This window comes from Mauremys mutica, chromosome 10 (genome assembly GCF_020497125.1).
Source record: "Mauremys mutica isolate MM-2020 ecotype Southern chromosome 10, ASM2049712v1, whole genome shotgun sequence".
Taxonomy (NCBI): Eukaryota; Metazoa; Chordata; order Testudines; family Geoemydidae; genus Mauremys; species Mauremys mutica.
In genome coordinates, this window is record NC_059081.1 from 9,813,842 (window position 1) to 9,839,538 (window position 25,697).

The window sequence follows — 25,697 nt, forward strand, 5'->3', positions numbered from 1 at the left end:
AACAGCAAATGAGATTTTTAAAATACTCTCAGTTTGGATGAAGTTGGGTAGTATTGGTAACACAGGGTAGGCATTTTTGTTTTTCCCTTATCTTGACAATGTCCCTTTAAGAAATAAGGGAAATAATGGAGATCTTGAAGAAACCCCATTTCTAGAGCGCTCCTGGTGCAATGAGCACATTTATATCAAACTACTCTGCTCCTTTGGGTAGTTAGCTGTTTTGACTCAGATAAGCTAAGTCATGGCACATTGAACTTGCACGGCCTCATGGGATAAAATGTAATTTTATATCCTGAGCTGATGGAGCCCAGGTTTTATTGCAAAATGTTTTTGTGCCATCTCTTGTGATTATGCAGAACTGTGGGGACAAAATGAGGCAGTCTGAGGCTGATTTGCACCTGCCATTCATTTGATGATTGCAAAGTTTGTTACACACACAAATATTATGGGTGCAAATTGTGCTGGCCTAAAGGAAGATCTGCTTGGCTGAAAAATTCGCCTAATTGTTAATTATTGTTACTGTTATTTATCAAGTACCCAAAAGTGTGATAGATGCTTCAGAGACGTAGAACAAAGCATGCCCATCTAGAAGAGCTTGCAATTAAAGTACATGGAAACTGGAAGACAGGGAAGTAAAATACACGCAATATAATTAAGGTGAGGGGTGGTATGTCTTGTTAATTCCAATTTCAAAGTCTGAGCTTTCCCCCCAAGCCTGAAAGGGGGGTGGTGGTTCTGCTTCTGGTCCATCTCTAATAGGATATACTGCTGCAGATTTTCTCTCTTCTATAACTTTTCAAACCCTTTTAAATTCTACCTTCCACTCTCACAACTGTCTTGTAAACTCAGGAAGTTAGCTGGAAGGTGGTGTCAGTGCAGTTCAGGAGCAAAAGGACAGGGTGGAGACAGGCCTAGTGTGATCTAATTTGCCATTACATTACACTCAAGCTGTTCCTGTCTCTTGCCCTGTCTCTCCTCCTCTTCCTGCCCCCAACAGTGATGAGATAAGAATAAATCAGCTTGGGTTGATTGCACCTTGCCCAGAGGTGAAAGTAATTTACAGGACTTAGAGCGCCCTTTAAATCCGTCCCCAGCCCGGACGCTGGAGCCGCGGGCGGGATTCAAAGGGCTCTGGGCTGCCCGCTGCGGCGGGGAGCCCAGAGCCCTTTAAATCCCTACTGCGGAAGCCGGTGCAGTCCGGCACGGTGTACTGGCTCTTGCCGGTACGCCGGACCGGACCGGACCAGCTTACTTTCACCTCTGACCTTGCCTGAATTTGTAGTTGTGCTGGTCCCAGGACATTAGAGAGACAAAGGGAGTGAGGTAACATCTCGTATTGTACCAACTTCTATGGAACCTGAAGAAGAGCTCTGTGTGGCTTGTGGCTTGTCTCTCTCTCCAACAGAAGTTGGTCCAATACGAGATATTACCTCACCCAGCTTGCCTGAAGGGCCTTTTCAGTGTATCCTGGGAAGTCCACATGATTACCACTTTACCACTTCAGTGCAAGGCACAGGCCTTCTCAGTTTCAAATAATTCTTTCTTGTACGCTAGCAAGTCTTGAGAATTCCCCATTAAATTCTAAGAAATACAGACTAAGATCCTCTGTAGAAATAGCTGGATGAAGCCAGCAATTAATCCGATGATCTGAGCCCCTGGATCAGGGCCGGCTCTACAGTTTTCGCCGCCCCAAGCAGCGCGCCGAATTGCCACTGCAGACGGCGGGGGCAGTCCGTGTGCCCTTAGGACGGCAGGCGTGTTTCTGCGGCGGCGGCAATTCGGCGGCAGCTTCTATGTTTAGCTGAAGCCGCCCCAGACAGCTAAACATAGAAGCTGCAGCGGAATTGCCCTCACCGTGGAAACGCGCCTGCCGCCCTAAGGGCACACGGACTGCCCCCGCCCTCTGCGGCGGCAATTCGGCGCGCTGCTTGGGGGCAAAACAACAGGGACTGCCACCCCTTGCAGAATGCCGCCCCAAGCACCAGCCTGGAATGCTGGTGCCTGGAGCCGGCCCTGCCCTGGATAGGTCTCCCCGTCTCTATGTTGCTTGGCAGAGCAGGCAGATGCACTGGGGATGGGGGATGGGAAACAGGCTGTACCATCCTAAATGGCTGCACGCCGTCCTATGGATGTTAAGGAGCTGGGGTGGGATTAGTCTCCCTAAATTCCCTCTGGGGTAGTACAGTTCTATCCCACTGCCAATGCAGGGCTGTGCCTTAGACACACACTGTCCCACAGGACACGGAAAGGACACGCTTGATTTTGCTTGGTGTGCTGCAATCTCTGTTACGTGGGAGGTCATCGAGGCCGTTACTGTGTGAAATGAGGTAGACAAAACTTCATTTCTGGAGGCCTGAGGGGTGAACCCTGAGGGAGTTGAGAAGGCCTTTCTTTAACTGCCGTCTCGATGCTCTCAGCTTGGTGCCTGCTACAGAACCACCTGACAGCCCTAAGGATTATAAGAGGAGATATGGCAGGAAATGGGACTGGCCACAACTGCCATGGCTTTTTGGCTCGTTGTAATCCATGTAAACGTGCAGCACGATCACATCCAAAGGGGGATCTGGCAGATAAGAAAAGCAAAGCAACCTGAAGTCAGGTATGGGCAGCGAGGGACTCAGGCTGGAATTCACCATCCGACGCCACCCAGGGCTGTGAGGAAGTCTGGATCCAGACATGAATTTTGTGGCTTAGTCATTCTGGGCCTGTTCTCCTCTCATTTACTCCAGTTTCACAGTGGGGTAGCTCTGTTGATCTCAGTGGACTTATTCCTGATTTAGACAGGTCTCCCTGAGAGGAGAATCGGGCCCTCTCTCCAATGAGCAGAATAGAATCCCTGATTGGAACACACCCAAACTCCCATTGAATTCAATGGCATTTTTTGCAGGATTTGTCCTTGCAAATGAGAGCTGGGAAGAGACAATGAGTTAAGTCCTGCACGTAACAACCCCCAATTCCCCACCATTCACAATGTGTGTGAGAGAGAAAGAACCCTACTCACACACTGGCTGGGAGGCCATTCAATAAAAAGGCTTTGTCCTCTCCATGCCCAGTGCTCCCATTAGTACTTTTCAGCAAGCTGAACAGTGCCATGAGTATTGGCAATGAACTCTCACTGAATGCATCTCACAGCTTTGCAGGGCTGGCAGCATGGTTATCGCTTCCTTTCGGCCTGGAGGGTCATCCCCAGAGCTGTAAAATCACAGAAGCTGAGTTCTACTGTACAAGCTGCAGGCTAGGGAGGTTGCTGTGCTACATTAAATTAACCCCCAGAACCAGCTTTTCTTGGCCATTGGCTTCTTTTTAAAGATTAGTGGAAACAATCTTTGGCCTGAGTCAGGAAATCAGAACAAGAAGCCCCATAAAGCACTGGATAACATCTCCCTCTCTCACATACGTTTTGGATTCTTAATTCTTCTCAAGAGCTTTGAGAAAATGTATGTACTTTGGATTTGCCATCAGCTGAATCTCCCTCTCCAACCAGGTCTTGCAGCTACATGAATAAAGCTTTCAGACAGGAGGGGAACAGCCATGTGATGACTGAGCCGGAGAGTAAATATATTCTCCCTTTTTAGAAGCATTGTTTGTATAGTATCAGAGGGGTAGCCATGTTAGTCTGGATCTGTAAAAAGCAACAAAGGGCTTGGCTACACTTGAGAGTTACAGCGCTGGTGGTGGCTTTACAGTGCTGTAACTTACTCCCTGTCCACACTGGCAAGGCACATACAGCGCTGCATCTCCCTGGCTACAGCGCTGCATGTACTCCACCTCGATGAGAGGAATAAAGAGAACAGCGCTGCTGTTGCAGTGCTGGGGTGCCAGCGTAAACAGTGATTAATCTTACTACGCTGTAACTGACCTCCGGAACCTTCCCATAATGCTTTTAAGTAAAGATAACACTCTTTGTTTTGTTGTGATGCCTCTCTTTGTTTTGTTGTGAACTCGGGGCTCCCAGAGCTGCTTATCTAAAAAACAAACACAGCTCCTGTTTGCTGTCAATGAGACAGGCAGGGGGATCCCTCTGGAATGTCCACAGCTAGTGTTTGCTTGAGGAGAGAAGCAGCACGGCGGGCGGGGGTGTGTGTGTCCATTTCAGAGCAGCTGATTATCTGATCTGTGAGGAAAAAAACAAAGAAGGCTATTTGCATTTAGTGAATGAGAGAGGGGTGGGGGAAGGGGTCGGAACTTGCAAGGCAGGGAGCTGACACAGTGTCAGCTCCAAAAATCCACTCTCTCTGTCTCCCCCACGCTCCCTGTCACACTCCACCCCAGCCCCCTCTTTTGAAAAGCACGTTGCAGCCACTTGAACGCTGGGATAGCTGCCCATAATGCACCACTCCCAACACCGCTGTAAATGTGGCCACACTGCCGCGCTGGTAGCTGTCAGTGTGGCCACACTGCAGCGCTTTCCCTACACAGCTGTACGAAGACAGCTGTAACTCCCAGCGCTGTACAGCTGCAAGTGTAGCCAAACCCAAAGAGTCCTGTGGCACCTTATAGACGTATTGGAGCATGAGCTTTCGTGGGTGAATACCCACTTCGTCGGATGCATGGCTCCCATTAGTACATTGTTTGTATAGGCTGTTCAAATTCTATTGTGTGCCTTCTAGAACGTGGTCCCAGCTCCTCAGCTGGTGTGAATTGGTCGTGTCCCACTGAAGTGGATGGAATTAAATGGATTTACATCAGCTGAGGATCTGGCCCCAAATCTTCCTCTCTGTTTGGTACAGCACAGAGCGTACTGTCAGCACCTGGGGCTAGTCTGTAACTCCACAGTCTTGTGCTGAGTGGGGAGCAGTGCCTGACTGTGCTCCCCAAGAGGCAGACCAGAGAATGAATTGTGGTTCAGACAGATACAATCCTGCCTGCCCCTCCCTTTCTTGGGGAAGGAATAAACCATTTCACCCCTTTTTGTGGAGCTGCTCACTCCTCCCTATGCACCTGGCCATCAATTTTTATTTATTGTATTGTGGTAGCACCTTGGAGCCCCCACAGACACAGAACAATGAGATGGTCCCTGCCTCATAGAACTGAGCTACTTTGTTTGGTGACTGGAGTAGGTGGAGTCAGGGATGTGACCCAGGGTGCCTGGGCAGCCCTCACTGGAAATGCCAAGGTCAGGGCAGGCTGCAAAAGGGAGAGTAGATACTCCCAAGACTGGTGGGTAACACTGAAGTTAAACTCTCTAACCGGTCACAAACTTTGCTTCTGTTCCCCCACACTGGTTATCAGTAAGCAAAAAAGAAATCACACAGCCCCCATATTGCATTCCAGTTCTCTGGCTCCCAGTCAGCACCTCGGTCCAGTACAGGGAGAAGTCATTTTAAAAACTGCTCACGTATGTAAAATTTTCTTCTGACCCCAAAGGGTCGGCCACCTCACCAGGTCAGCGTAGGTTTGGATCTTACCAAAAAACCACTCTGCCGGCCAGTCCTTTAGCGTCTAAAACTAAAGGTTTATTATAAAGAAAAAAGAAAGAACAAGAAGAGAAATGTTAAATGGTAAAACAGTCACATGCATACAAAGACTTCCAAGTCCATTAGGTTCCTAGCAGTATTGGTGAGTTTGCGGGTTTGAAAGTCCCTCTGGAACACATCCACAGCTTGGATGGGTCATTCGGTCCTTTGTTCAGAGCTTCATTTGTAGCAAAGTTCCTCCAGAGGTGAGAAGCAGGAATGAGGACAAAATGGAGAAGATGCAGCTGCCTTTTATAGTCTTTTGCCATGCAGCTTGATTTCCTTTGTTCCAGACCCAAGCTGCCTGGCACATGGCCTGAAAGGCTGAGTTCTGTCCATAGGCAGGCCCCTGCATGCCTTCCTGAGTCATAAGGTGTATCCCTTGTCTTCTCTCAGTGGGTCAGTTGTATAGCTGGTGGTCCTTAATGGGCCATCAAGCAGGCTAGGCAGAGCTGATGCCAAACTGTCTGGGGGTGTCACCCAGAAGCATAGCACAAGTTTTGAAATACAGACATACATACATATCTATAACCCCTAATACCAAGGTGATACAAACATATAAACAAGATTATCACATTTGGCAAATTATAACATTTTTTGTAGATATTTTACATGCCATATCTGGCCTAACTCATTGTGATTTTACAATATTGGTATTCATAATATCCTAAAATGTCCCCCAGATTCCATACTGCATCACAAGGGGTCCTCAACCCCTTCCCACTCTCAGCAGCCAGTATTAGGGGAGTAGCTCTTGCACTCCTCACTGATGTCTGTCTATAATCTGAGCACAGCCAAGCAGAGGAGTAAGTGGGGATTCCCACTGTGGCTTAGTCAGGGTAGTGACAATCTAGCCCTCAGCAAATAATGACAATGAAACCCCATCAGTTATTTGACTACAACCAAAGTCCTTAGTCAAGACCCTCCACTTATAGGCCAGAGGGCGTTTTAAGCAGGACCAGTGCCCACTGACTGCAGTGGGAATTGCACCTGCTTATTCCGGGGCTGAGTCTCACCCAAAGTCAGCACAAGTTGAACTTGAAAAGAAAATCTATAATTAATTTTTCTAAAGAATCTGCTCCTTGGGGCAAGAGGAAAAAGGTCCAAAGCTTTTTGCCCAAACAGTTCTGAGTTAATTAGCACACTGATCAGGGAAAGTGTGCAAAAAAGTGCAGCCAGGTGATTCAGAAAAAAGCAATTTCTTTTAAATCTGAGTTCTGGGTGAATGCATTTTATTCTAGCTCCATTAAATTACTCCCCTGCTAAGTTCTCATGAAATAGGTTGTTTGTGCCAGCAGCCATTCACTCCCTGAAATCATTCAACTCAAAATGCTCTGTGTTTATTAGTACTGATGCATAATTCTCTCTTGGTGTGGAATTTGGAGACTAAGTTATCTGTGCCCAGATTGCACCTGCATTCCCTCCCTGTAATAGCCAAATGTGCAGACACATACACAGCCGGGCAGGCTCCAGCAAGAAAGTCAGTAAATGTGGTGCGCTCTTTCTTGCTTTGTTCAGTAATGACCCAAATTCTGCTGTTAGTGACACACATACAGCTGAATTATCTTGATAACGTGGCCCTATACAGTACTTGATGAATGCGTCATGGTGGTAAGGATAGGGATTGTATTACAGCTATGGGCATCGCTATGCAAATGAGTCCATGTGACTATGCTAATGTGTTAAGCCTTTGAGCATGCCCAGTGTCAACTAGATGTTTCCAGATGTTTCACATTAAGTTGAGTATTCATGTGGTTGTTGCTATGTGACACACGGGCTGGTTGGAAATTTTTGACTAAAGTTTTTTTTTTGTCAGAAAATACTGATTGGCTACAACCAGAACTGTTTGTGGAAACGTATCCCTTTTGGTGAAATTTTCGTTGAGAAAGAGAGACCCGCCCCACCGTAACCAATTGATGTTAGTGCACTCACCGCCAGGCTGCAGAATGGCTCCAACAGAAGAGACTGGCTCTAGCCCAGAGGTTAGTGCACTCCCCTGGGATTTTGGAGACCCAGGTTTTAGTCCTTGCTCCGAATCAGGTGGAGTAGGGACTTGAGCCTAGGTGTCCCACATCCCAGAGGAATGCCTTGGCTATTCGGGCATGGGTCTGGGTTGTTGTCTTGTAATTCTTCATGGAACAGAATTCTTGTTTTCAGTCCAGCGCTATTCCTGAGCAGTTACTGTACATTACCCAGAGAAGGTGCTGCAGTAACATCCTATGCCGCCACCTTCGAGCCTTCCACTCTATAACAACCTTGCAACTCCTGCATCCTTGTGAATGGGAGACCAGGCATGTCACAGAATTGAGATGTGTGGGACTGAGATGCTGGAAGGAAGAGGGCTACTGCTCTTTATCGCCTTCTTGCAAGCCTTGCCATTGTCAGCTATGCTGGTGTCTGTATGTCCCCACCCCCAGCCTGAGGTGTAACTGAGCATTACTAATAACTTACCTGGTCATGCGACTGTGTAGTGAGGCTTTCACTCTGTCTACATTGCCTTACTTTCTGCTGTAGCAGCAACAGGGGGGCGGAGATTAGACAAATCTGCTGTAGCGTTGCTTGTCCTTATGCTGCTGCAGAATTCTGTCACAAAGTAGCACATTGAAAACCTACCACGGCTGCTCCTGATTGGTGCCCTTCATGGAAGTCTTGTCTGATGGGTCTGTGACTGTATGGACGTAGCAACTAAACTACCTTCTCATCTCTACAGTTGGTCCCTCCAGTTCAGAGCTGATGCACATGGATGTGGGGCATGGCATGTGTGCGGCTGGATGGTGTGGGGGGAAGCTTGCACTGCTACTGCCCATGCTGTATATGGAGGACTTCAGTCTCCAGGACTCTGCCTGGCACCTTCCAGCACAACCAAATTAATTTAAAATTATACAAATACATCCAGCATCAGGTTCAGATTCTGATCTCAGTTATACTGGTCTCATTCTGGAATAACTCTAGTTAAATTGGCGTTGATGATATCAGAAGTTGGTCCACTGATGCCAGTTTTTGACTGCTTTCCAGAACTTCCCTGGAACATCACTCGAAAGAACCAGAGGCAAAGAAGGACACCACAGGTTTTACGTAGGACTCAATGCACAGTGAGCAAGGGTACAGTCTAGATGGGGGATGCATTCAAAAGGCCTGAGTCTACTCTTTTGTACTATGCATGTATAAATCCATTGACTTCAGCTGAGTCCCTCCTGATTTACACCAGCATAAGTGAGAGAAGAATCTGGCTCTTAGTTATTCATTCCAGTCTCCAGGGACACAATCGTGTCTAATAATGTTCTCTAATTTATTCTCCAGCCATTCGCAAACAGCTTTAATGGCTTGTTTATCTCCTCTAAAATGATGAATACATCACTCATCGATTGGCCTTATTAAATGACTAACATGCCATGGGTGGCTTAGCGGCTGAAGCATCAGGGCTGAAATAATTAGATTCACTGGAACCCTACGTCTGAATCCTGGCAGAATCAGTAATGTCTTTGACTCGCTTGGATACTACCACGTTGGGGGCCTAGAAGCACCTGGATAGACAGCCAGGCAGTCAGCTCAGGCCCATTATCTTTTCCCCAGGGAAGTTTTAGATTGAATTTTACTGTAAGTCTTGTGGGTGAGACTTTAAAAATGAAATTCTCTCTGCTCTCTTTGGGAATTAAAGAACCCATGGTGTTTTTCCTATGTCCTTGGTGAAAATCTCCCCACCCTCCCCCTGCTCCACACTTCTGCCTGCCTGTCACACACACACATGCAGAGAGAGCTGCATTTCAGTGACAAGCAAGGTGATTCTTGGATGTGAATATGGATGGCCAGATTGTCAAAGGGTCAGCACCCAGAGTTGGGGCCGGCTTTTCAATAAAGCTCAGCATCCAACACGATAAAGGTCTTTTTGGAAATGTGGCCACTTATTTTGATGCCTAGATGGTTGCTGAATTCCCTCGAACGCATGTACGATTGCTGAGCTTTTTTGAAAATCTGGTCCAATGGGGCCAAACCCTGTGGTCCTTCTTCAAGCAAAGTTCCCATTGGCCAGCAGGGATAGCAGTATTTGGCCGACAGCTGGTAAAGTGCTTTCAGATTTGGCGGAGGATACTGGGCATGATAGACACAATGCCTGACACTTAAATCTCTCCCTTCTCCCTCTGCAGACACGCCAGCACTTCTTTGGGACAGTGGCTAAATATGGAGTACCAAAATTGGTCAAACCTCCGAAGGAAGCCTGGGGAAGAGCTGAAGGATTTGCTCTGGTATTTTAAAGGAAATTCGCTGTAGCTGTGTTTCAATAATCAAAAGAAGAGACTGTTTCCTATGGGAACTCGCTCTCTGTCGCGTTTGCATTGCAGGAGGACTCTCCTACATATGTATCAAGGAAATGAGTGGCACAGAATATATTAATTAACATCCTGAAGAAATTAAGGTAAATTAAGGACACGATGAATTTTTTTTATTAATTTAGCTGATTCTCAGGAAGCAAATGGGTCTAGATAGAGAAATCAGAATAGGGAGATACATTGCAAACATATCTAACCATGTCAAAACCACAAATAAAGATGCCAAAGATTAACCAAGTGCAAATTAAGCACATCTGTGATAGAAAACAAAGCATGAATTCTAAGGAGCTAGTCACCTGTCTTGTAACGTATACCTCACTCTAGGGTGACTAGATGTCCCAATTTTATAGGGACAGTCCCGATTTTGGGGTCTTTTTCTTATATAGGCTCCTATTGCCCCCCGCTGCCATCCCGATTTTTCACACTTGCTGTCTGGTCACCCTACCTCACTCATCAGATTGGCCCACCTAGATACTCAAATACCAATTAGTGCAGATAAAATAAAAACCAACCTAAATCCTTTCCATAAATTCAAATCAGACATTTCTTGAGGTTTTAAAAGTTCATGTCACTTTTTCCACCACCACTTTTCATCTTCAGGAAACAGCACTTTCTTGCTCCCATATGGGAGCAAAAATGGAAATTCACTCAGATCCAGGCATGATCTTGAATTCCCATGAATCTTCTTTCCAATGTATGTTAGAAGATCTGCTTTGATTATGCTTGAGTTCCTTTTGAATTCACTTTCTGTGACTATTCTAACAGGTAGGTTTGCTGGGAAAAGAATTTTCAACAAGAATTTCAGATAATTCGCATGAAGTTAATTTCAGATTCATAATCATCAGTGCTCACATCAGGGACCTGATTCTAAATCTGCAAGTTATGCTTATCCAATCAGAGAACAGATAGAAACCAGGTGACCTATATGTCCCATCAAAACAGCTTAATTTCAATCCTTAATATTCTGAAGGAACTGTTTGTGAATGAGCTGTAATTATTTGTAGATATTATTTGGTAAATAATTTTGAATAACAAATTCAAGAAAATTAGGATTTTTTCCCAGATAGTTAGCAATGGAAAAGATAGGAAATGAGTCAAATATGTGATTTTTTGCAAATTCTTTGCTCAGCTCCAGAACTGACAAAATAACACAAAGGAAGCTGTTTTTGTTCTATTTGCAGCCAGCATTGGAAGCAAAAGTGCCCCAAATTTCTCTGCAATGCCTGTTCTGACCAGATTTCTAGCCAGTTTTCTGAAATAGGTTTGATTTAACTGTAAAGAAGCATTTTGGCTGCACTAGTCAATCTTAGGGTTTGTCTACACATTAACGTGAACCTGGTACCTTTAAATTCAGGGTCCACATGGGGCAGTTACAATGCAACACTTTAGTGTGTACTGCAACTCACACACACACACACCCCCGGCCCCATAATCCGCAATGTGGGGCTGTGTAGACGAGCTCTTAAATTCATTGACACTTGTATGCCTGGGGACTAACACTTTATAAAGTCAGTAGGAGTCTTTCTGGGGAGAGGTTACCCTATAACTGCAGGATTTCTTGCACCTTTCTCTGATGCTGGTCACTGTCAAAGACAGGATGCCGGATTAGATGGATCGTGGTTCTGATCCAATATGGCAATTCTTTCAGCGGTCCTTGGGTCATTCCCCACATTCATCAATTAGCTTGGAAAGTGCTGAGGTCTGGTGCTGAAAATCCTGGCCTTTCTTCCTTATTGTTCTGTTGGCTCATGCATTGTTTCCCTCAGTAATTAACAAGGACAGATACCTACTTCTCTAGTGATTGTTTAACTGCACTGACAATTCCAGGGCTCTCCCTGGGGACTGTCCCAAACGTGACCTGCTTTTTAAGTTATGTCCCTTTATTGATCTCTTGTCTGAATAATTCCAAGAAGTAGCTGCTCTTGGCCATGGCATGTCTGTAACCAAGCTGATAGTGTCATTCACGGGAAGAATTATTTTTTAAAAGGATGCCTCTTCAGCAGCATGCTTGGAATTTCAAATTTAACAAGCTCTTTTAGAGCTCCCTGGGCAGATCAGATATATTAGAGATGGATCAGAACCTTTACTTCTTGAATCTGAGTGCCCCAGTGTATTTGGGGGACTTAAGCTGGGATGTGAATCCCCAGACCCAAGTGTACCCTTTCAGTTTTAATTTCTGTTTGGGTCCAAAGCTAGAAGTGGTCCATGTTCCTGTTCATATGCAGCTTGAAGCCCCACAAAACCAATTTGTGTTGGGAGATTTTGTCCCAAAATCAGTGGAAACTCTGAGAATGGCTGATTTTGGAAGGATGGCAGGAATCTCATGAGAAACTCCACTATTTTGGGCTGAAATTTCACAAGAAAAGATCACAAGGTCGGCGTGCCCTCAAATGTGAACCTGAGCCCTGGCCTTGAACCTAAACTGTAAATTCCAGCTAAAATCTAAGCCAGGCTGAAAGTCTGACTCGAATGCCACTCCCTTGACATGTACAACTGCATGTATCCCACCTGTTTCTCTCTCTTTTCTTATGTGTAATTGTTGTATATTCTAAGAAATAAAGCAGTGTTTTATTGCGACCTAAAAGAGCTGGCTCAGAAGCTCTCTGGACCATTAATATTGACTTTCAATAACTCTTGGAACACTGGGGAAGTTCCAGAAGACTGGAAGAAATCTAATGTTGTGTCTATATTTGAAAAAGGTGAACGGGACAACCCCTCTAATTATAGGTCCTTCAGTCTCACATCAATTCCAGGCATGGAGTGGCTGATACAGAACGTGATTGATACAGAATTAATGGAAGGTAATATAATATAATCCATTCCAGTCAACGTGGGTTTATCGAAAATAGTTCTGTCAAACTATCCCTATATATATATGTATATATATAATGAGATGACAAGTTTGATTGTTAAAGGTAAGAGTGTTGATATAATATACTCTGATTTCTGTCAGGCATTTGATGTGGTACTGCAAGTCAATTTGGTTAAAAAACAAGTTACAAAATTAACATGGCCCACAGTAAATGGATTAAACACTGGCTAACTGATAGGTCTCAAAATGTGACAGTAAATTGAGAATCATCATCAAGTGAGTGTGTTTCTATTGGAATCCTACAGGGATCAGTTCTTGGCCATATGCTACTTCACATCTTTATCAGTGACCTGGAAGAAAACAAAGTTTGCAAATGACAAAAAAAATTGGGGGAATGGTGAATAATGAAGATGTCAAGTCACTGATACAAAGCAGTCTGGGTCACGTGGCAAGTTGGGTGCAAGCAAACAATATGTAAATGTATGCATCTAGGAATAAAGAATTAAGACCATACTTACAAGAAGAGGGACTCTATCCAAGTAAGTAGTGACTCTGGAAAAAAAATTGGGGGATCATAGTGAATAATCTGTTGAACATGATCTCCCAGTTTAATGCTGTGGCCAAATGGGCTCATGCAATCCTTGGATGCATAAACAGGGGAATCTCGAGTAGGAATAGAGAGTTTATATAACCTCTGTATTTGGTAATGGTATAAATGTTGCTGGAATACCATGTCCAGTTCTAGTGTCCACAGTTCAAGAAGGATGTTGCTAAATTGGAGAGGGTTCAGAGAAGTGAGGCTAGCTCAGTCGGCCAAGCATCAGACTTTTGGGGGGCAGGGATAGCTCAGTGGCTTGCACATTGGCCTGCTAAACCCAGGGTGGTGAGCTCAATCCTTGAGGGGGCTACTTAAGGATCTGGGGCAAAAATTGGTCCTGCTAGTGAAGGCAGGGGGCTGAACTCAATGACATTTCAAAGTCCCTTCCAGTTCTAGGAGATTGGTATGTCTCCAATTATTACCTTTAAGAGTCATGAGAATGTTTACAGGATTAGAAAACATGCTTTTGAGTGATAGGCTCAAGGAGATTGATCTATTTAGTTTAACAAAGAGAAAGTTAAGGCATGACAGTCTATAAGCACCTACATGGGGAACAAATATTTGATAACAGGCTCTTCAGTCTAGCAGAGAAAGATCTAAGACGATCCAACGGTTGTAAGCTGAAGCTAGACAAATTCAGATTGGAAATAGAGTGTAAAATGTTAACAGCTGAGGATAATTAACTGAGGGTCATTGTGGGTTCTCTATCACTGCCCATTTTTAAATCAAGTGGCTATATTTTTTAAAAGATCTGCCGTAGGAATTATTTTGGGGAAGTTCTAGATGAACACAGTGGTCCCTTCTGGGCTTTGAATCTATAAGGAAAGCAAAACATTTGACCAACAGTAGACTGAATAACTGGGGAACTAATGGGTAAATGATCCACACTTCAGGACACTTCAAACAACCAAGTTTCAGCGGAAGTGGAGTTTCGGGTTAGAAGGGTTCAGGTCTAGGGTTTACTCAGTGTATATGCCCCAAAATAAGCCATTATTTCATGGAACAGATTCTTGTGTTTGACAAAGGACCTCGGGAAGGGAAGACAAAGGTTGCCTTAAAGTTGTCTTATTACCCTGTCATCAATTCATTGTTACCATATCTGCTTGTTGTATCTATCTGTGTCTCATCAGATGTTTAGATTGTAAGCTCTTTGGAACTGTTACCCAAATACATTGGAAGATCTGGGCTTGAATTGCTCGGCTTTGGTTTCCCACCTGTAGAATAAGGATAACAATACTTCCATTCTCCCACCTTTGCCTCTCTTGTCTATTTCAGTTGCAAGTTTTTCCGGACAGGACTGTCTCTTACTATGTGATTTTTTAATAGTGTTTAGCACAGTCTTAGTTGGAATGTATAGGTGCAACTGTAATACGAATAATAACAATAATGCATATGCATGTAGGTGCACAACCGGGTCTGCATTTTTTTAAATATAAACCTCTGGTGACCTGCTTTGCTAATTTTGCACCTATATAATCTACTACTGAGCACTGAAATATCAAACTGGAGATGGTTGAAGAGAAGAATATACCCTTTTCCTGAAATTTAACAGAAATACACATAGGATTATAGTCTCCCTTAGGCATCCATGTGTCATCCCATTGATGTAATTTACAAGAGTGCTGTACATTCCATAGTATATAGGGCTAGTCATTAATAAACACAGATAAGAGCATTACTCTTACACACTACTCGTCTTGAACTATCTATCCATCCATCCTGCTATTAAACAAAGCTAGAGATGAATATATTAGCCTTCTTTTTATCTCTGTAGATAATTCTGAAACTCTGCAGTAAATGCAAATATTTGAAGACATTACAACACAAAAGAAATTGGTTCTGTAAAAATAACAATTGTTTTCCTCTTTAAATCTAAAACTAGTCTCTTTTAGAAAGATCTAAGTGTTGCCGGCAGTCAATCAACCTCTATGATTTGTGCCCTGACTACTTGATTAGAATAACTTTAAGGAAAATTGCCTTTCTGAATCAAATTATGAACTTGAAGAAACTGCTTATCTGAGAGTTTAGGACTCAAAACACAGGCTGGGCCATATTAGACAAGGCCTCCTTGAAAATATGAGGTAAGGACAAAAAGTAATCAAATCTCTGTCATAAGTTTAATCAATCAGACCTAATATAAGAGAGAAATTATCCTTCTGACTTTACTATTCTTAGATCGTCTCTTTGTTAACAATGGGAAATGTCAGGAATGTTGAAAACTGGTTTCATTACCTTGAATTCTTTCTAGATGTTTTTATCTTGGAGAGAATGAATTTTAATCGCTGAGTCTGTACAGCTGCATATCAGCCGAAAGATATCCATGGCTGAATATGATACAAAGACATTCCGTGATGAAATTATCCGCTGACTTATAGTTAGAGATAAAACTGAAGGAGAGATGGAGAAAATGTGCCCTGTGCGTTTTACTTCTAAGGATTATTTTCTCTAAACATGAGGTCCAGTCCTGCAAGTTGCTAAGCACACAAAACCTTCTTTAGATCAGTTGAATTTATACATCTCAGGAGATCACCTACACCTGAAAGTATTGGGCCCAAATTTGGCAAGACCAGATCGACTCATGGCTTGTGCTGACTTCCATTAGTCCAGACCCAGGTGAAGGGCATGTAGAAAACCACAGATGTGCTTAAAGAGGAAGAGCTTTTAAATATAATAGCTACAGCCACCAACAACCAGGTTTCTACACAGCATGAATTCCAGTTTTGTCTTCTGTGTTTACCCAAGGACCACACCCTGCCTGGAACTCTTTACAACATAGAGAGACATCTAGTGGGTGAATAATATACTACAAGTAAACATTATTACAGGGCACAAGTGACAGAAGGACCTGGAGGGAGATTGTGCCAACACATTCCCAGAATTGGACAGTGCTGGTCATGGAAGGGGCATCATCCCTGTATGCTCTTAAGGAGTCCCTGGTGAAAATTAATGCTCCCTTTCCTTGCCAGAACACCCAGGCTCAGTGTGTGGTGAACCATCACCTGCCCTCTCTGAATGACAGAATTCTCCACCTGCAGCACAGCAGCCGGTGCTCCAATTTGCCTCTCCCTACACTACCTCATAGTTGGTACATCCATTCCTTTTTGCAAATGCAGCTGAGCTCCACCTACTCGACTGCCTAGCAATGGTTTCCTCCAAAGGCACCAGTTTCAAAAGATTGCAAGCGCCCCGCTGGAACTGCCAAAATCTGCATGTGTTGCATATCATGGTATCACACTCTGCTCAGACAGTGGTTTTTGCAGTTGCCAGGATTGGCCGGTGATGGGCAATCGAGGGAAGGAATTATCAGATCAGTGGTTAATCGCTGTCTGTAGAATTATCTGGACAGTCTGTGGAGGATTGTTTTGTTACCCTTCATAGTGAACTGAGGAACTGCTTAAAGATGAATTAGAAAATCCTAAGGAGCCAAGGTCAATGGAGTGAATTTGGCTTTCGATGCCTTGCTTTAACCTTCTGCCACCCTAGCAGTGCTGATGGTCTGAGAGCGCTTTGGCAATTAAAAGACAGAAAGGATTGTTTAAGCACTGTGATCACAGGGAGCCTGCTCCCATTTCAGGCAATGGTAATGGGGGGATAGCTCCGTGGTTTGAGCATTGGCCTGCTAAACCCAGGGTTGTGAGTTCAATCCTTGAGGGGGCTTTTTAAAAACTCTGGCTGAAGCTGCTGTAACAGGGGGATGGTTATTTCTGGGAGAAGGGCAAATTGAATAAACCCAAAGCCAATTTGCAAGAGGCTATAGAACAGAAAGAGGCAATGTGATATGTGAACACATGGGAAAGGCTGTGCACCTTTAACTCCCATTGGCATCAGCAGGACTTGAGGGCGCTTAGCCCCTTGCAGGATTAGGTCCATGGCAGTGAGAAAGCAACAGGAAAGGATAGATACATTTTGTCCTGTCTCTCATTGATTTCAGTGTGGGTAGGTTTCCAGCCTAGGTATAACCATAACCATGTCGTATGCTGTGTACACTCGCATAACATGAACTGGGTGGCTTGAGCTCAGTGGCTGTTTACTTGGGCCAGTGTTTTTAAAAGGTGCCTCTAATTTTTGGTGCTTCCATCTTGGGGTGCCTCCAACTTTGAGCCCCGAGGGCCTGATTTGCAGAGGGGCTGAGCACCTCCAGTTCCAGCTGGCATCCCTGGGAGCTGCGGAAGCTCAGGCCATCAGAGAGCTAAAACTGGGAAGTTGAAAAATGGAGTTACCCCCAAATTACAGTTCACTTCTGAAACTGGGGGGAGGAAGATGTTATGAATTCCACTGGATGAAATCGTGTGCTGGCTGGCTCTCTGGATGGCAAGCAGACAGGGGATGGTGTGGGAGAGTAGCAGGTCATAGTGGGAGGGGTGGTGGATTGAATACTCTGCAGGAATGGCAGTCCCCGGGGTATAGAGAGGAGCAATTAGGCGTCACTGGCGATCCCTCGATTCGAGGATGATCTCTACCACAGACTTACAGATGGGGCCTGAGATGACTCAGAAATCCGATCCTGGAACCGTAGAGCCGCCTGCAGTAGGTACAGACATTTCCTGGTGGGTCAGTTGCCAGCTGGGAGAAAGTTCTTTCTTTTTCCTTCCATCTCTCTCTCTTTTCAGCTTTGAGGGCAAGGCGCCGCTCCTTGAAGTGGGCCACTGACTGATGGAGGATGTGGCGCCATTGGAGTCAGTTGGTGGCTTGCTTTTCCCAGCTTGTGATGTTCACGCTCGTTTTCTTGAGATACGCTTTCATTGTGTTTCTATAGCATTTCCTCTGACCACCGCGATATCTCTGACCATGCGTGAGCTGAGAGTAGAGGGCTTGTTCTGAGAAGCGAGAGTCTGACATCGACACACAATGTCCAGCATCGGAGCAATTTCCCAGGCACAGCTGACTGACAAACAAATGATAAAGCTGTGAATCAGCTCAACCATTTCCTTATCTCAGAAATATTTTTGGGATCATCCATGTTGTGTGATTCTTGCAGATTGCCCTAATAAAACACCAATTGTACGATAACAACTAAGATTAAAACAACAAACTATGTGCTGAAATACAGAGATAATACCTGCTCTGGCACAGCAAAGATTCTGAAATTCTTTGTGGCGTACATCAAGTATCCTGGCATGTGGCGCTCTTTAGAAATAAAATGATTAGTGATCCTATAAAGGTTGCATGCAAACTTTGTAATTACACAGCATCTTTTATCTGAAGATCTCCCGGATACTTTATAGACATTAATGAATCAAACCTTTGAGCCCTGCCGGAAGGTAGATAAATGTTTTCCCCAGTTTTATGGATGGAGAAATCGAGGCACAGAGAGTTGAAGGACTTGCTCAAGGATGTGCCGCAAAGTCAGTGGCATAGACAGAATTGAACCCAGGAGTCCTGACTCCAAGTCTTCTAACAAGTAGGAAACAAATCCTCCCCCACTGCATGATACTACACCCTGGGTTTCCGGTGGTGAAGGGAGAACTGGCTAGTCACATGTTGCCAACTCTCCTTGTTTCCAGCTTCACCTCACTGACGAAGAGTCTGTAAAATGAGGAGGAGGAGGAGGGGAAACAGAATCTATGTTGGGGACTGAAGACACCAGTGAGAGAAGGGAATCAAGCAGCCAGCTGCAGGTGCATGGAGGAGAAAAGCATCCTGGACAGCATGTTCAGGGCGGAAGAGACCTAGAAGTGGGATGAGGGGAGAGGGGTAAGAAGGCAGATGAAACAAATTCAAGCGCAAAAGTAGACAAATTGCTTAGCCTTTTATCACGGCGGAGACAGCATAAACACGTCACTACTCTCGCAGTGCTACTCCACCACGTAAGCAATTGTTGTGGTTGTCACAGGGAAGTTAGGTCCTCTCATCCAGGCTGTGTGTAAACTTGCTGATTCTTTCTGCATAGCATCTCTGACAGAAGGCCTTTCCTAGCCAATCACGCAGCTCAAACGCTCGTCATATCACGTCTCGGTTTCTGCAACTTTCCTTTCTCTGGCCTTGTCCCGCTCATCTCAGAATACTGCTCCAAAGATGATTCTCCTAGCCCATTGCTTTGACCATGGCACCCCTCGCTTTGCCTCCCTCCACTGGCTCCCCTGTCTCTATTGCATCACACACAAACCACGTGGCTCCTTTTTCATGACCTATCCCCATCCTACCTAGCATCTCTCGTTCGCTATTGAAATATCGACTCCTGATCGGCCCATGGCGTCAGCCTCCATCGTCGCCCGCTTGTTACATTTTCAAACAAGAACCTCCGTGCTTGGTCCCATGCTGCCCCTCATGCTTGGGAGGTGCTCCCCATAAACATCCTCAAAGCTACCTCATTGGCCTCCTTCAAATCCCTCCTTCAAACTCTCCTATGCCGTGATGCCTACAAAAAAATGGACAATGGTTCGGCTGCTGGTGTGCTGAGACCAGTGCCTCTCGGGCTGCCCAATACTGTTTCCTTGTTCTTCACCCTCTGTCTGTCTCTCTGCATCCATCTGTTGTCCCTGGTTTTAATACTTAAATTGTCAGCTCTTTGAGGCTGGGATTGTCTTTTTATTTTGTGTTTGTACAGCGCCTAGCGCAACAGGGGCCTGGTCCAGGACTAGGGCTCCTAGGAGCTATGGGAATACAAATAATTATTCTTGTATTATTTGATCATGAGTGGGTGGGGAAGTGGGATTGGCCTGATGGCAAATGGGAGGGGAGGCCCCATCGCCAGTGACATTGACAAATGGATTTGGCCAGATATTAGAAAACTTTGTGAAGGGAACGGTCTTGCAGCAGCCCCAGGCAGGTGGACTGGATTGGACCTCTAATAGGTGTTTCCCATTTTTGATTGGTCAGAGGCCTGGTCTACCTGGGAAAGTTAGGTTGATATAGATACGGCATTCAAGGGTGTGAATTTTTCACACACACCCTCCCTGAGCACTGTAGCTCTACTGAACTAACCCCTGGTGTAGATGTGTCTGAGCACTGAGAATGCTCCCAGTGACCTAGCTCCAGCTGCTTGGGAAGGTGGATTACCTACAGCAATGGAAAAACTTTTCCTGGCGCCGTGGGACGCATCTATGCTACAGTGGCATAGTTACGGCACCATAGCTGTAGCACCTGTCTTGTAGACATGGCCTGATTCCCTCATTCCAAGTTTAGGTATGAACAGGAAAGTTTACAGCAGTGTTCTCAAACTTTTATACTGGTCACCCCTTTCACATAGCAAGTCTCTGAGTGCGACCCCCGCTTATACATTAAAAACACTTTTTTATATATTTAACACTATTAAAAATGCTGGATGCAAAGCAGGGTTTGGGATGGAGGCTGACAGCTCGTGACCTCCTCCCAGGTAACAACCTCGTGACCCCCTGAAGGGTCCCAACCCCCAGTTTGAGAACCCCTGGTTTACAGCTTGTTTCTAGTTGCTGTATAATCCAAGAATCTCAAGGCAGAAAGAAATACAGGCTGTTGTGTATGTGGACTGATGAAAGTTTACTGCCCCTAATCTGTTAGGAGCCTAGAAAACAGTGTTCAGACTGTGTTATTTATATCCTTATAAGTCAAACTTTAGGCTTATTTTCTAACAGATTGTCTAGCTCACTTTCTGTTTTCCTTATCTCATCTCTCCTTTTCTTGCTGAAAACCATCAGTTTGCCGCTGACCTTACTTTTACTTTTCACCTCATAAATGTTTATTGATCTAGCCAAGCTGTGATTATACTGGAAAGGTGTGCTGCATCCCAGAAACTCTTACAATGTGCCCTGCCTTACCAAAGGGGATGCAGAGGAAAGGAAGGCAAATCAGGACAACGGAACACATGTGCTGAAATGTACACGTTCAAGGGACATGGCAGGTTCCGGCAATCCAAACTGAAGATCAAGGGCCTGAATATTCACTGATTTAAATGACCCTCAATGGAACCTCGGAATAGAATACCTAATTGTAAGAGTCTTTTCACAGACTTCGGCAGGCTTTGGATCAAGCCAGTATAGATCATCCCACAGCGCAAGGCTTGACTTCATATCTGATACGTCCTAGACGAATGAAGTGCTGCTTGAGCGAGAAATGGAAAATCAGGTGAAATTCATTCCTGTGCTGAGGACCTGCACTAGATCTAAGCGCTAACTGAGTCCTACTTGTTAGAGCTGGGTGGGGAACAGTTTTCCCATCCTGGGAAAATGTTGGTGATTTCAAATAAATTTTCCCATTCTGAATTGAGGTGGGGGGGAGGGGTTAGTCAAAAGCATGAAAATTTTCATGACCCAACGATTTGAACAAATGGCTTGGTTCTGGTCAAGCCAAACATTTTATTTTGATAATTTTGAAACGTTTCATTTTTATTTGAAATTTTTTTTAAAGATGATTCTTACTACAAATTAACTTAAATTTCAAAACAAAAAGTCACTTTGAACCAACAGTCAGAACTTTTTGTTTAGATGATGTCAAAACAGGCGGTTTAGACAATTTCAAAACTTTTTTCAGAATTTTTGTTTGAAGCAGGAAGTTCGTCCAAACAGACCCTTTCCCACATTGGCATTTTTAGATGGAAAATCATTTTGTCATAAATTTCCTGTTTGGGTTTGCCACTTAAATCCTGCTCTGAGAGCACATGGCTTTACAGCTGAGTCTGCGCTAACTTACATCAAGGGCTGAATTAGACCCCAGGGTCAGGGGAGTACAAAAGGGTCTTTATTTGTATTGATGTAAAGGTCTATTGTGCTATGCACCATACTCAACACATAACAGACCGTCCCTGCTGCGAAGAGTTGGGAGAAAAGTAAGAGAGCAAAGGAGGAAGGAACGGCAGCTGAAAGCTCTGCAGAAAACTCATTCTACAGTAAGTTTAAAATTGGTGGCACCTCTTTGCAGGGAAAGAATTGCAATAGCAGGCAAACAGAGGAAAGGTTGAAGGGGAACATTTGTACTGGTGAATGAAGAAAAAATTTAAAGAGAAGAAACTCAACCCCAGCTGCTTTCTCATAGACTTTAAGGTCAGAAGGGACCAATATGATCATCTAGTCTGACCTCCTGCACAACGCAGGCCACAGTCTCCTGTCTCTCCCATGTCATTAGCACTATTTATTACCATAGGCCCCAATTAGGAGCCTGTGTGCTTATACTGGGGAGACAACGTCCCTGCCTCGAAGAGCTTACCATCAAAGGCCTTGATATTACAAACACCGAAGCACATGAGTAACTTTATGAGCAGCCCTGTTGGATTTCTTCTCCTTTCACCACTACAACTTTTACCTTTCACACTTTCCTTTTATTTCCCTCTGACTGTCATTTTTTTCCCTTCTATCCATCCTGACAGATGGAGGTCAATGGAATTATATAAAGTTACGTATGTGCTTAGGTATCTGTGGCAGCAGGAAGTAAGAAGACAATTGCCACATGACAGAGGAGAAAGAGGGAAAGCTATATCATACAGACAACAACCGTACATAAATATTATGTTCACATCATCATATTGAAATGATTATTCCCTCCCCTAAGCCTTGACATTGTTTGTTAGCAGATCTCTTATAGGCTTGGCTGGTAGCAGAGAGCCTTGAAGAGGGATTTGAAAGAGGAGAGAGGGTGAGTTGATGGATCAGTTCAGGGAAAAGCGTTCCATACAGAATGAAAGAAAGGGCACAGATATTTGTAGGACCAATGGACAAAGAGATGGTGGGGGCTGGGCCTGTTGGGAGACTGGAGTGGACACGAAGGATGCAGTCATAGACAAGAGCAGAAAAGTAGGGATGGGTGGAGCTGTGAAAAGTCTGTAAGAAGAGGGCAAGAAGTTTGACTATAATATGATGGGAAAAGGGTAGATCAGCAGAGAAGGGGAATTGGGGTAATGAGGTTAGAATGCTGGAGGGAGAATCCTAGCAGCCATGTTTTGAATGGATTGAAGGACTGGAGTCAGGCTTGGGAGGCCGGAAAAGAGGAGGCTGTGAGAATCAAGCTGGGAGATGATGCTGATGAGATGGGCTAGGAGAAGGAGGAAGAGAGGGGACAGGATCATGGAAGCTCAGGGCAGGTGAGGAGGGTGTGGTCAGCAGTGTCAAAGCAGAGGAGAGCTCAAAGAGGATGAGGATGGATTAGAGGCCCTGAGATGTGGCAACAAAGGGGTCATTGGAGACCTGTATTTCACATCACTGCTTAGGCAACTGAGCTTTGCTGCAAGCCATTTCCCCTTTATTTGACTGTTCAAAATGTGTCTGGAGAAGGGGCCTTCCCCTACTGAAAAGCCCTATAGACTAGAATAGAAAGTGATAACGATTCTATTATAGGGTTTTTGAAAAATAAATAATTATAAATAAAATAATAAAATTAGATTCTGTTTATTAAAATTCCTATTGTTCGGTGTACACTGATAACTGTGGATTAGCAAACTCGCATTGTTTTAAGTATATCGAGATGTTTGGGTCACCACTGGAGGATGGTAGCAGCTCACGGGGGTGGGGGAGGTCAGGGAAAGACAGGCACTCATTTCTCTGTAGGGAGATACTGTGGCTTCCCTTTAGAGGTTAGTTCAGGAGAAACATGAAAGGCAAGTAAAAAAAATTGTGCAAAGGAAATGATTTGTCTACAGGGCTCCTTGTAACATTAAAGTACGGGGGGTGAAGAAAGGGCTCTGTGCATGATGAATGGGGCATCAATTTAATAAAGGCTAGGACACCAGATGCAAGAAGAGCTTAGAATTAAAGTTGGCCTGTTAAGAGTTGATGAAGCCCCTCTCAGAACAGCGTTAACTACTGTCGCATGCACTCAGGTAAGGCCAGATCTGCAGCTGTTGTGTGCTGCAGTAGCTCCATCCAAGTCAATAGGGCTATGTTGGATTATGCCAGCAGTAGATCTGGCCCTAATTAGTCTTGGGTCAAAAGCCTGTTCCCTCAACAGCATAATAATTCTATTTAACACCCCCCCACCCCACCACAGCTGAAACTAAATGTGACTTCTCAAGAATGTCTACCATGAAAAACATAGGGAACATTATGACTGTAATTTACCAATAGTTTACATGTGTGGCCTGTCCATGCATGATTTTCTGTCTACAGAATTTGAGAGTAAATAACTTCAGCTCCTCTTGAAGGTGAATAATCAAAGACTGTCCAATGGCATTTTCTTGGTGACTAACTTGTCACTACAGTAAAGTGAAACATTAACAAAAGTTAAATAGATAGGCAGGATCACTCAGCAAAATTAATTTTCAGCCACGCAGGGCTGGGATCACACAGAGCACAGGAAATTGCAAACATGGCAAAGGAGAAAGGTACAAAGGAAACAACAAAGAAAAACCAAACTGGTGAGAGATTTTATATTTGTTTTCCTTGCTAATTAAAAAAAAAAGACAGAGAGAGGCTGCAAAGAAAATGCTGATGAGTCTAGCAGAATAGGGTTTCTTTCATCTTCATTGGCTATGGGGCTTAGTAGTTAGAATGTGGGTCTGAGGCTCAAGATTCCTGGGTTCTGTTCCTGACTCTGCCACTAATATGATACTTAGCCTTTGGCAAATCACTTAACTTCATTGACTCAGATAGTGTAAATCAGTGTAGCTCTGTTTCAGTCAATGCAGTTATGATGTTTCACATCAATTAAGAATCTGGCCCTCTGTATCTCAGTTCATCTGAAAATTTACTCTTATAAAAATGTTTGGATTCAAGGTTCCATAGGGTGTTGTATTATTATGGTCTTAGGAAGAGACAAATTAGTACTTAAGAACCATTTCCCAAGGGTTGTGGTGGAGTCTGCATCAGTGACAATTTTTAAATCCAGATTGGATGTGTTTCTAAAAGATCTCTCTGGGAATTATATTGGGGAAGTTCTCTAGCCTGTGTTATGCAGGAGGTCAGACTAGATGATCACAATGGTCCCTTCTGGCCTTGGAATCTCTGAATCAAGTCAGAAAGAAGATTAGCAAAACAATGAAAATATTGCAGTGAATGATATCACTAGTAGCAAATCTTCTCGAAGCGCAGGGTGGAAATAAGTGTACACAGATGCACTGGCCAGGTGGAAAGTAAGCAAGATACCTAAGGAAGTGGTGCTGACTAAGGGAGATTAGACCTTAGAGTCAGGAGAACCAGCCTGTCTCAACTGCAGCGTGCCCCCTTTGTCTCTCTGTGTGTTTACTTGCCTGTCCGCTTTTCACTGACATACCCTGGGCAGCCCCTCCTAATTCGCCCAATCACCTTGTCTTTTCTAGGCTCTTTGAGAATTCCTCTGATCCCAGGCTTTAGCGTATTCCTGGATGGAGCCAGACTGGGGGTGTTCCCCAATGAATAGCCTTTCTATTTGTTTCCTCCAGGACTTTTATCTGTTTCAGTTATTTACCTTTCTGGCGCAGTTCTTATAACTAGAGCTCTGCGCGAAAACAAATTAATATCCTGGGAGTGGCAGCCCGACGTGCTGCTCCTTTCCCCACTGTGGTTCCCGGTAGAGCCCTGCAGCGCCGCGGATATCCAGATCGGCGGGTATAAGTGTGTATCCACATGGGGTTCTACCTAGGTTAGGGGTTTGTTATAGAAGTGGATGAGTAAGATTCTGTG

The 25,697-nt window shown here is 44.5% G+C and overlaps 1 protein-coding gene across 6 annotated transcripts in view; it reads left to right on the forward strand.

Moving 5' to 3' along the window:
- Positions 1 to 25,697, forward strand: part of SLC15A2 (solute carrier family 15 member 2) — a 126,949-nt gene that overhangs the window by 43,364 nt on the left and 57,888 nt on the right. Inside the window, exons 1-2 of one of the 6 annotated variants that reach the window (XM_044978343.1) lie at positions 9,635 to 9,870; positions 12,512 to 12,585. The exons of 2 other annotated variants lie outside the window; for them this stretch is intronic. In XM_044978343.1, coding sequence (XP_044834278.1) covers positions 12,540 to 12,585 — 46 coding nt within the window. In that variant the 5' untranslated portion in view covers positions 9,635 to 9,870; positions 12,512 to 12,539. Of the gene's footprint in view, positions 1 to 9,634; positions 9,871 to 12,465; positions 12,586 to 24,371; positions 24,455 to 25,697 lie in introns of those variants that run through there. 3 more of the 6 variants (XM_044978346.1, XM_044978344.1, XM_044978342.1) reach the window with 3 other exon arrangements.